The following is a 12,377-nucleotide window of genomic DNA, read 5'->3' as shown; positions in this document are numbered from 1 at the left end:
TATTTAATAAATATAAATATAAATGTAGCCTACTGTAGGCATATTTAGACTTTATTTATTAAAAAGTTACAAATTTACAGTTGTGTATAAGACCCCACGACTATGATAAAGTACTTTTCTGATTCAGTCTTTCCAATATTATTCGCAGTTGTAAGGAGTTTTGCATGTGCAATTTTATTTTTTTTAATGGAATTTCACCCTCAATTCAATATAGACTACACTACTCAAAATGATTTAGGGATATGGGTGCATATATGTCTGTGCATGGATATGCAGTAAAAGTCAATGAAATGTGTCGCAATATTTTTGGGGACCAAAAATATTCGCAGAACACAAAATTCAGATATATCACAGAATAAACAATCAACGAAACATTAAAATATCACTAAGTACTTTTGAATACTGCAAAGGAGCTCTTGCAAACAAACTGTGATTATATTGCATTACATGGGGTAATCCAAAACTACATATGATACTATTGTAAAATAAAATTGTAAAAAACCGACAGGGTTTTGTTTCTGGCGGTGTACGCCGGCTGGCCAAACAAACTGACCCCTTTATACACGCAGGTGAGCGAACAGCAAAGCGCCGCGTCATTGGCAATCTTATAAAGCGCACAGGTGTCCGCTAATTGTGCACGTTGCTTTCTGTCTAGTGTGTGTTGTTTGCCGTGGTCAACGCTCTGTGACCTAGCCGCTAATTTTCAGTCAGAAAACAGATTTTCAACATGAGTGCTGGAGGAGGAACACCTTACATCGGCAGCAAGATAAGCCTGATATCCAAGGCACAGATCCGGTATGAGGGAATATTGTCCTCTGTCGACACTGATAGGTCCACGGTTGCTTTAGCCAAAGGTAGGCTGACACGTGTTTTTTCTCTCTTCTATTGAGTTGTGAAAAAATATGTAAGTAAACAAAACCTAACGTTTTTTAAAATTATTTTATTTCCAGTTATTTCCTATGGGACAGAGGACCGGCACACAGACAGACCGGTGCCACCCAAAGATAAAATCTTTGAATACATAGTCTTCAGAGGAAGTGACATCAAAGACATCACTGTGTCTGAACCTCCAAAACCACACCATGGACTGCCCTGTGACCCTGCTATTGTCCAGGTGTGTGACTCTGGGAGATTTGGCTCACTTTTCAAATCAGTATTCACTTTTGTAGATGTACTTGGTGTTGATCCAAATGCACAGTACTCGCAGCTGATGAAACAAGTTCCTTTTGTCTTAATTTTTGTGAATTTAGTCATCCGTCGGCAGCTCCTCTGCTGGGTATCACCCACGCTGGAGTCCATACAGGGACGTGATGCCCACCTACAACCAGCTGGCTGCGAGTTCTCTACTCAACCAGCAGTACAATGCAGCACTGAACTTGGGTACATTTACTACATTTACTTTTCTCCAGCTCTACAGAACGTCTGGAGCTGTTTCTCACATGTATCTGCAGTTGATCAAGCCCTGCCATGTTTGCTCCTGTCCCCTCACTCCTAGGACTTCACGGCATCCCGGGCAGAAGAGCTCCCATGGTTGAGCAGGCTGTGCAGACTGTGCCGTTGGCCAGTGCTGCCCAGAAAAGAGGGAAGACGCCGACCCAGCCACAGGGCAAACAGCCTGCCCGTCCAGCCCAGCGCTCTGGCCGGGCTGGTTCGCTGGTTCAGAAGGAGAATGTACCTGCCAGTAAGTTAAAAGTGGCTCCGAAAAGAAAAATCCAACTTTTTTCTTTTTCTTGCACCGCTTTTATTTATTTTTTTGTAATCGAGCACAAATAATAAAAATAAACATTTCATTTCTTTATGTTTAGGCCGAGCACCATCTCAGCCGAGCGCAGCCAAGATTCAAGGCCAAGGCACTGAGAACCAGAAACAAAGGCAAAAACAAGGTCTCAAATGAAAAATGCACACTGAAAGCTATGTACTGACAATATAGCAATGCCGGTTCTCTTCACTGTTTGGGCTTTCAGGAAACATCTGAAGAGGGCAAAAGTACAGCCAAATATATCGCTCATACGTCTCTAAGAAATGGATTACAAGAGTAAATATCCAAGACCAGATGTTCATCTGGTCTTGGATATTTACTGTTGCTGTACGGGTTTTTTAAGTTGATGATTGTCGTATTCACCTGACCTTTTTCCATTGCTCATGCACAGGCAGTCGTAGATCCAGAAACAGAAGCAGAGGTCAGCTTCTTGTGAAGAACTCTAAGGCCACAACCTTGCAGTTTGAGTCAGATTTTGATTTTGAAACGGCAAATGCTCAGTTTAAAGATGATCTCACAAAGGAGGTTGTAGGTATGTTTTTATTTCAAAGCATATAGTATTGTATAACATAACTTTAAGAGGTATGTATAAATGTATCCTGTTTTTCTGTGAATTGCTGCAGTTGAAAAAGTGGAGTCCAGGGAGGCCCAGGACAGCCAGGGTATGCAGGAGGAGGAGACTCTGGGTGATAAATACTACGACAAAGCCAAATGCTTCTTTGACAACATCTCGTCAGACCTGAAGCCCAGGTGATGATGTGACTGTACTTGTCCTCATGTAACTTCAGGGGTCTGTCACAGTCTACAAGTTTTAGTTAAACATTTGTCATTCTCAGGAGAACCACCTGGGCCGAGGAGAAAAAGCTGAACATGGAAACTTTTGGAGTGCCCGGCCGCTTCCTGAGAGGCAGAGGATTCAGGGGCCGAGGTCGCGGAGGGCAAAGCGCCACCGAGCAGCGACCCCTCCCAAAAATTGGAAGTGGAAGGGTGTGAAGGCTTTTCTTTATCTTTTTTGTTAAGTTTTGTAAATATTGTAGTTTTCTACTTATTTAAAAAGAGTGCCTCCCCTTTTTCCCCCATTTGAAGCAAAGTTTTCTTTTGTTTTTTTTTCCCCCCAAATATGCATTTATGGGAATTTTGTACTTTGAACTGTTTATATGAAATGGGAGATAAATTTATTTTAATCGTGCAGCTGTATGCTAGAAACACATTTATTTATTGGTAATTTTGGTAAAATGCATTATGGAATTAGTCTTTTTGACAAGCCAGCTGCATGAAATTTGTTTTCTTGAATGTGTTGAATTCTTGTCCAAATGTAACTCCAAATTACTTTTGGAGGACAGCTGTACTTTTTTCCTTATGTGTTAAATGAAAACTGTGGAGGACTTTGTAACAGTTGCTATTAAATAATATATAATTAACTGAATACCTTGCATCGCTGGTGCTGCATTTTTCATGAACATTTTTAGTGTCCATAAACCATTTAAAAAAACAAAGCCTGTACAGAGTTTTAAAAGAAAATGATAGTTTCCCTGCTCAAGAACAAAACATGTTCAGTTTTGTAGATTTGGTGGCTTGCATATAGAAGCCAGTTGGTTGAACTTGTGGTCCAAGTCTTCCAGCGCCCTTTCAAATGAATCATCGTCAGGAATGCTGATGCTCTCCAGCTCTGTGACTTTGTCCAAGTCCCCTTCATCTGTGTAGCAGCGAGGTTGAAAGTCCGGCAGATTGTCTTCTGTCTCCAGGAGCGAATAGAGCCTCTGCAGGTTAGTGGAAAATTAGAAGTTATTGTACTGCTGCTGACTCTGCATGCATGTACAGTGCTTTATGCAGCCGAGTAGATCTTATAATAAAGTTAGTGCACTACCAACCCGATGAAGCAGGGCTCGGAGAGCTGCTTCTGATGCATAGCTTGAGTTCCTTTTGAAATTCATTGAGCTCATGTCCATGGTCTGTAAACAACACAACATTCACACAAAGACTGAGTTTCTTCAGCTGTAACTCAAACTAATTAATACAAACCAAACAACGGTTACTCTACCTGCTGGGTGTCATAGTAGCCACTGGTTATCAGAGAATTCCTGATCGTCTAAGATCGGAGGAAAGGGTGAAACATTAAAATTAGTATTTGAATGCACAGCTGAGAGTGGTACGGTTTAACTTAAATGAGTGCACATTACCTGGTTCCAGTCCTTTCTGAATAGGTAAACATTTTCCCCTCTGTAGTCTCCAACGTTTTGCTTGATGGCCTGTTGAACAGAATGAATGGAGCAACGTGAGCAGTTGAATTAAAGAGCAGGTTGACGCATTCCAAATGGCAGTCTTCGATTTTTACAAGCAGTGTCTGCACCAAAGTACGAGTGAGGCAGCTTGTAAAAGATAAACTTGAGAAACATCCAAAGTATGTCGCACAGACTCTGCTTCAAGTTTTGCAGTTTTAAAAAAATGTTCATGTCACGTCCACCTGTCCCCACCTTTGTCAGAGCCTGTCCTTGTTGCATTCCATCATGCACATTGTGCCAATCAGATAGATCATGTTGCGTCTTAATAGTCGACGCCATCGAGGCACTATTGAGTCCCTTGAAAGAAAAACAAAAAGAAAACAGTTACTGATGTTTGCATGAAGAAAAATCTGAAAATGTATCAGCGTTGCTTGTGAAGTTTCTGAGCAGTGACCTCGAAATCCTCTCCTGGTCCCTCAGTGTTTGACTGAAGGAGGGTGTCTGCAGGGAAGAAACGGGTATCCAGAGTGGTGAACTTTTTCTTGCAGGTGACTTTGACTGACAGCAGCAGCAGAACTGTGAGCGACGCAGAGGACAAAATTCAACTTGCAACTATACATATAACAGTTTACTCCGTCTCTGACACTGACTACAGGCGATGATTCAGTTTCTTACGCAGGAATAAGAGCAGTGAGGCGAGCACTCTGATGATAGCACCAGAGGCAGCTCGGGTGCGGTTGATTCGGCGGCTTGTACAGTTGAGCGTCACAGAGCAGGTACACGCGGTCACGCTGATGTTGTAAACGCCATATTCTCCCTGTACGCCAGAGATCTTCAAAACAAGTACATGTGGGCCAGCGTAAACACCGGGCTCATTCACCAGGCCAGCTGTGTACCCTGTGGGGAAAAAAAACACTAAATTAAATGGTTGTTTTTTTAATGTTTGCTATAATATGTCACAATATAATAACCATTTCTACCATGTGAGGGATTCAGTTTCCATTTTCCTCTGACATCCCCGAGCAGTTCAAACAAGAAAGGCCCTCCGTTGGGCTCTCCATCCGGGTCAAAGGCTGTGATGTTGGTGGTGGTGGGGCCGTCAGACAAACACACATCCACATATTCTGATGTGAGCTGAGGCACGTTGTCGTTCAGGTCTTTCACATGGATGTTCAGGGTGGCTGTGCCTGTCATAGGTGGGTTATCTGTCCAAGATAGATTAAATATAGCGTCACAAAGCAGTGGAGATAACAGTTAAAGGTCCAGTGTGTAGGATTTAGTGGATCTATTGTCAGAAAGGGAATGTAATATTTATAATTATTTTGTCTTTGTGTATAATCACCTGAAATGATGAAGTGTTGTGTTTTCTTAGAATGAGCCTTTTGAATCTACAGAGTCCGCCATGTTTATACAGTAGCCCAGAATGAACAAACTAAAAACTGGCTCAAGAGAGGGCCTGTCAGGTTTGTTGTGGCCACCAACAACACGGCAGAGAGGAAAGGGGAGGGTGAGCAGAGGGATATTCAGGTTGCAGTCTGCCACCTCACCGCTAGATGCCACCAAATCCCACACACTGGACCACCGGTGGACTCAGGATGTTTGAGGGGCAGGGGCGAAAAAAACAAAAAAGGGCACCAGTCGTATGTGGTGAGGCATCAGCATGCTGAAAGTCGTGATCAGAAGGTACTTGACCACATTTTTTCACCGGAAGGGCATCCATCCATCCATGAGCCTTAACTTAACGTGATCCTACAAATCTTAAATATTTGGTGATTGTCCACGCAAACAGCAACACTTACCATCATCAACCGCAAGCAGTATAATGGTGTAGACACCATTAACAACATGAGGAGATTCTCTGTCGGGTGCCTTGACTGTTGTGATGTTACCCGTGAGGGTATCCACCTCCACCCAGCCTGCAGGATCACTTGCTACCCTGTACCTGTGGAAAAACACAGTTGAATTTATGGTAGCAGATCTCAGATAAGAGCTCAAACAAGTTGGAATAAACATCCCACTTACCGAATCTTTCTCGCCGGGCTGGAGTCGGGATCGACAGCAGTCACTTTCTCCACCCAGGTTCCGATGGGTGCATTCTCCTCCAGTGTGACAGTTTTGACAGTGACACTGAACTCCGGGGGGTCGTTTGTGTCTTCGACTTCAATGAGGACTTTTACAGACTGAGAATGACCTGCACCAGGACCATCACTTGTACTGGTCTCAACTTCCCAGAGGCCTGAGGACGTCCTCTCCTTCACTTTACAGAAGAAATATGGCTTCTCATTCTCCACTGAGATGGACAGCTCCCTCCGTGCTCCCTCCTCAAAGTCTAAAGGCTGAGATTATACCGTAGTTACATTAAATTGTGCATTTACATGTGTTATACATTGCAATGCACAGAATTTCAACATGTCAACTTGTCGTGGGAACAGACACACTGTGACATATGGGTGTGTGATAATTACATGTCAGACTACAGGTGGGTGTTACTGTAATGTACTGTAGCATGCAGCCAAACAGCACTTACCTTTACTACTGTCAGGATCCCATCATTAGTAACTGGGTCTGTTTCTATCTTAAAGTGCTCCCCCTCGTCTCCCTGTATGCTGTACCTGGCCCGCCATGCCGTGCTGTTGAGGGTGTCTTTGTCGGTCACATGCAGCCGCAGGGGAGAAATCCCTCTCTCATGTTCTTTTACTTTGCTGGAGCCCTATCGTATGAATCCAGGGTGCAGAGGTAAGAGGAAAAAATGTAGAATACTGTTCATTGTACTGTGCACTGTTATTATCGAGCATGTACACACCCTGTGCTAAGTCTTTATCTATCTACTCCCATACCAATGGAAAGTTTTCATAGTCCACAAACATTTCTAGTGCTTCACTGCAAAACATCATTTCAGCATTCTCCTAAATAATTATAATAAGTAGATGGGGATTTGTTTTAAAATGTAACTGGGGCTTATCAGCTAAAAGTGACAGCTCAAACCCAGTCTGAAGTAGCTGCACAAGCTTGACCCAGAGCCAAGGGTGTAAATAACGTATTTTCAAATCAGTTTGGGATTGCTGGGCTTCTGGAGACTGATTATGCTGGATGAGCTGTATAAAGCCATTTTATGCTTTTTTTTGCGGATCACAAGTGAATTATTTCATTATCTAGACATAACAAAGCTTAAGAAATAATAAACTTATGATTCTTGAGATAACAGCATTTTTAAAGAATTGCAAACATGGCCGTTCTAGGCCTCCATAGAACTTTGACAGTAGTTGAATTTGCAAAATATTCCTTTAGTCGTGGCACGTTAAGTCACAACTACTTTCCTTAGGATGTTTATGCGAGGCTATCATACAAATTTTATTTGTCAGTTTCTTCCTTTTTATTACTTACTTTATTACTTTTGTTTGATTGCATGCTTGGTGCTTTCATCCCTCCAATTACATTTTAAAATGATTACTTCTAAATTCACATTGACAATAACGTATCAAAAAACAACTTGTGCTGGCAATTTAATAACTTCCTTTATGGTCTTTTCTGTAGTTAAAAGACAATCTTGGTCCTTTATACCCATCATGATAGAATTAAAAAAACTTTTGTATCCAATAAACATGATTTCCAAATGGCAACAGCAATATGTTGCATCCAATACGCAACGCACTGTACATCGACAGTATAGATCGATTGAGATTACTGCACGTGTGTAAAAGCATTAAGATCTGTGTGATCAGCTGAAGTCACTGTGATGTCAAGAAACTGTCAAGATGAACCTACTGTCTGTCCACTGATGTTTGGGAGGTGGTTGTTGCCGTCGTGGACATGAATGACAACAGTGGTTGAACTGGACAGACTGACTACTTCACCATGGTCCTTGGCCTCCACCAACACTTCAAAGGTTTCAGCCACCTTAATATAAGCAAATAAAGAAAGATTATTAATAGTTATAAATAGTTTAGGTGTATCTAGCCTCCATTTCCTATAAAGCAGCTTAATCTTTTTTTTCATAATATTTATTCTTTTAAATGTATTGTTTTCATTACAGGTATACCCTTTACATTAAAGGATAAGTACCGTTTTTTACAACCTGGACCTTATTTCTGGCAAAAGATATGGTCATTTACTCACCCAGATAACTTTGGTGTCATTCGGCGTCGTTCGGACGAAATTAGATCCAGTGTAGCGGCGATATATCCATATAATGGGAGAGACGGGGCAGCGACACACAGCCTCTATATAACGCATTATCTGCCACGAAACTAGTTCATTTCATCAATATTTTGTTATGAAATGCTAGCGCTATTAGCCTCTGAGTCCGGGCTCGTCTATTGTCAACATCCGGGGTCTGTAGGCTGATCTACTACCTCTGACCTGGAAGATGTCGTCTCTGAGCTGCGCGCGCACCCGCGACAGCGCGCCTTGTTTACCTGTAGCTGCTACTGCTAGTTTGACCCCGGATGTTGATAACGGACGAGCCCGGACTCAGAGGGGAATAGCGCTAGCATATCGTAACAAAATATTGATGAAATTAACTAGTTTCGTGGCAGATAATGCGTTATATAGAGGCTGTGTGTCGCTGCCCCGTCTCTCCCATTATATGGATATATCGCCGCTACACTGGATCTAATTTCGTCCGAACGACGCCGAATGACACCAAAGTTATCTGGGTGAGTAAATGACCATATCTTTTGCCAGAAATAAGGTCCAGGTTGTAAAAAACGGTACTTATCCTTTAAAGATATATCTACTGAATGTGATGCAACAGATATTGTGTCACTGAGACATAGAGATGATGAATTACTCACTTAACTCACACTGCAAGTTACCTTACAGTATTTCACATATGGAAACATTTTTAAATATCAAACCAGACAGCGCTCAAAGCAAGCATGGTGTACATATTTGCATAAACACCACATGTCATGTACTCTCTTGCCTGGTGATTCAAACATCCTTTGAAAGAGATCACTCCAGACTTTTCAACAAAGAATTCAGTGTCCGGAAGTTTTGGAAAGACCGACTTGATTTCATAGTGGAACGTTGAGTTTGTTGTCCCGCTTGTGTCTCTGTCTCTGGCTGAAACCGTCATGAGATGGGAACCTGATGGGAAATGACAAAACATGACACATTAAGAAGTGTACTTAATAGACGTAATCAGTAACATTACAAGTAAAAAAAGAGGTATGGTTTGTTGCGTTCTTCACCTTGTAATGTTTCCTCAGCAACGCTGACTTCATACAGATCTTGCTGAAAGAGTGGTGGGTTGTCGTTGATGTCCTTTACACTGATCTCAACTCCTAATTTGGTGTCAATTGAAGAATCTTTTTTTCTGGCCTCAAGTTTCAGCTACAGATTGAAATATATGATTCAAAGTTAGTCACAATATATGTATTTAAACAACCTATACATACTCATTGACAACTATTCAGAGCACTTTCTATGTGCTTATTGTAGATGCTCCTGAAGGCAATTCCATAAACTATATGACAGACTGTGCTTCTACACTTATTCAGCATGTAGAAGTATAAAGCAGTATAGATAAGATGTTGGTATGCAGTATTTGTTGTGCCTAACCTTAAGCACTTGTGTCTCCTCATAGTCCACAGTCTTGTGGACGTACACAATGCCCGACTTTGCATCAATGGAGAGGACTCCTTTTGGCTCCTCATCCACTCCTTCCCCAAAGAGGTCAAAGTATATTAGGTAGTCCCGTTCAATATTTATCTACAACACAACACCATACACTTTACAGTCAGCTTTGGGGAGCCTGAGACTTGCATTGGTCATTTATATGATGAAAAACATGATCTACAGTTTGATGGAAGTGATAAGATTGAAGAAAATGACAAGACAAAAAAATAAAGATTGTCTCAAGAGCTGCTGATTCAAATGTAATGATTGGTAACTGTATTTATTATAATGGGTATCAACTGGTGAAATTATTTATTTGCTGACACAAAGTTTGACTAGTTTTCCTTACTCCGTGGTATTCTCACCTTGCCCAGCTCATATGGGAAGGGTCCTTTGTGCCCCTCCTCAAGTGTCATGGAGTCAATGATCCAAGCCCTTCTGTGACGGCTCAGCAGGTCTGAGCATGCTGCACTTGACAGATAATAACACTGCAAGACGAACAGACGAATAAACCTGAAGCACACAGTCTTGAGAATGAGAGTCATGTGCAAAGTAGGACTGTTTGTTTAAGGTGATAGGTGGGGACTTAAGAATGGACTTGTTGACTTGCTCTGCATAGTTAGCGAACAAGTTTCTATAAAGTGTACACACAGGCATTACTATTATAAAGATAGTATCTAAGTGGGACAGTGGATTCTTTTTTAAAATATCTCATTTAAACTATTCTATGGGAAGACATTGACCTACACTGAATAAAAGTGTAATTGCAACACATTTGTTTTTGTTCCCCTTATTACAATTTGAAGTACATGATCTAAGATGTTTATTTCTCTCAAATCTTGAGCACAAATTTGTTTAAATCAGTGTTAATGAGCACTTCTCCTTTGCCAAGATAATCCATCCACCTGACAGGTGTGCCATATCAAGGTGCTGATTAAACAACATGATTAGTGCACTGGTGTGGCTTGGTCACTATTAAAAACTCTAAAAAGTGCAGTTTTATCACAAAATAATGTCACAGATGTTGCACGTTTGATGTTTGAAGGAGTGTGCAATTGATATGTTGACAGCAGGAATGTCCACAAGAACCGAATGCTAATTTAATTACGATAAGCCGTCTCCAATGTCGTCTCGATCACAACTTGTGTGGGCGAACTCTGGCTTTTTAAAAATATGTGCTCCAAATTCGAGAGAAATAAGCCTCACACCAGGATCATCACTTGTAGCACAGGTCAAACTTTCGTGAGGTCTTCCCACGAAACTGTTTGAACAAGTCAACCATTATCTCCTACTTTGATATTATCTTTTTCAATGGAAATGCCTCAACAGAAACTTGATACGATCTCGTTCACCAACGATGCAGCACAAGTCAGCGCAAATCAACAAGTCCATGCCTTTGTCCAAAGCAAAACGAAAGCGTTGCTTTTATATTATTTGTTCAGTGAGCATGGAAACATCAACTGTGCAGTATGTCCTTGAACTCATAGACCAACAGAGTGCTGTGAAACAAGTGACTGATGGTCTGATGATAATTAAAATCTTAACTGATTACATAATCAAAGGTAATATTGTGACAAACTTTCAAGATGACGAAAACAACTTATTCCTGTTGGAGCAAGACCACTGACATCTATGAAATACATAAAGTCGAGAAATAACATTTGATGTTAAAGAAAAGTAATTTCAGAAAGATTCAAAGTCTGTGTTTCTACATACCAGGAGGAAGAACCAGAGCATGATGCTTGTTCAGTACATCCACCTCCGACTGTTTGAGGACTGGATTCTCTGACATTTGAGCAAAGGAAGTCCCTGCCCTCTCTGCTCTACACACCCACACACATGAATAATAATAATCACAGGTTACAGTGTGTGTGTGTGTGTGTGTGAGTGTGTGGAATTGGTACAAAGTGAGGACCTTTCTGGAAAGTGAGGACATTTTGGCCAGTCCTCAAAGCTTCAAAAATATTAAGACTCAGTTTTAAGGGTTGGGTTATAATCAGCTCAAGGTTAGAGTTAGGGTTTGACATTGAGCTGTGAAGGTTAAGGAAAGGGTAAAGGGTGTGTGTGTTCAACATTCAGTATATAATCCCCAACACGTCACTGTTTGCTTATGAATTTAAGAATCCTTTTTCCTTTTTTTTGGCCTTTTTCCTACATTGTGAAGTATTTGCTAAATCACTCTTTTAAATAGATTGATAAGTAGATGATGTCTTTTCATTGTTTCTACATTTGAATCCTGTGACTTCACATACAGTTAACCCTCTAGGCGCCAAAGTCGCATTATTGCGACAGGCAGCATTGCTGAATAAAACAGCCCATATCTTTAAATCTACTGCCCTGTGCTGTTACTGCTTGCTACCACTAGATGGCCACTAGATTCAGCTTCAATCCTGACGTCATTTGTGGGTGTGTTTCTATGCAAAATACCTGAGAAAAAAAAGTTTGAAACCCGACACCGGCTGTCAGAGCGGCACCGGCTAAGCGGCAGAGTGGGAGAGGAGAGAGCCGCGGAGCGGTGGCAGAAGTGTGCTGGACAGATAGAGACACAGATAGCGATTTTTGCAATAAAAAACAAAATGCCCCAAAGACTTTACAGTGCGGATGAGGTGCTTGCACAGATCTTTGCTGATCGCGATTCAGAAAGGGACGATCTGCCCTCTGAGGACGATCGCTCGTCAGAGACGAGTGACTCTGATCATGCTGCAGCTGCACACACTGTCACACAAGCAACACGCACTGATCACGGCGAGAGTGAGTGATTAGGAAATTGACTCCTA

At 41.5% G+C, this 12,377-nt stretch overlaps 2 protein-coding genes across 2 annotated transcripts; one reads left to right on the top strand and one right to left on the bottom strand.

The window, feature by feature from the left end:
• The first annotated feature begins 625 nt into the window (after nucleotides 1-625).
• LOC311254891 (protein LSM14 homolog B-like) lies at nucleotides 626-3,185 on the top strand. The gene is made up of 8 exons (XM_084348926.1): nucleotides 626-854; nucleotides 951-1,114; nucleotides 1,251-1,380; nucleotides 1,496-1,681; nucleotides 1,806-1,883; nucleotides 2,151-2,291; nucleotides 2,383-2,509; nucleotides 2,596-3,185. Exons 1-8 carry the CDS (start codon nucleotides 728-730, stop codon nucleotides 2,750-2,752), a joined length of 1,110 nt encoding a protein of 369 aa, XP_084205052.1. The 5' UTR covers nucleotides 626-727; the 3' UTR covers nucleotides 2,753-3,185.
• Nucleotides 3,186-3,290: 105 nt separating this feature from the next.
• LOC311254869 (cadherin-like protein 26) lies at nucleotides 3,291-10,882 on the bottom strand (the record flags this gene model as incomplete). The annotated part of the gene is made up of 17 exons (XM_084348867.1): nucleotides 3,291-3,519; nucleotides 3,631-3,711; nucleotides 3,801-3,848; nucleotides 3,940-4,008; nucleotides 4,234-4,338; nucleotides 4,436-4,557; nucleotides 4,657-4,878; nucleotides 4,962-5,186; nucleotides 5,781-5,923; nucleotides 6,004-6,317; nucleotides 6,509-6,691; nucleotides 7,747-7,878; nucleotides 8,906-9,069; nucleotides 9,174-9,315; nucleotides 9,544-9,693; nucleotides 9,966-10,113; nucleotides 10,821-10,882. 17 exons carry the CDS (start codon nucleotides 10,880-10,882, stop codon nucleotides 3,313-3,315), a joined length of 2,517 nt encoding a protein of 838 aa, XP_084204993.1. The 3' UTR covers nucleotides 3,291-3,312.
• Between the last annotated feature and the right edge of the window lie 1,495 nt (nucleotides 10,883-12,377).

The sequence above is a fragment of the Pagrus pagrus genome, assembly GCF_965226575.1.
Source record: "Pagrus pagrus genome assembly, chromosome: 3".
In the NCBI taxonomy this organism is placed as follows: domain Eukaryota; kingdom Metazoa; phylum Chordata; class Actinopteri; order Spariformes; family Sparidae; genus Pagrus; species Pagrus pagrus.
This window is presented reverse-complemented; position numbering and strand designations above follow the sequence as displayed.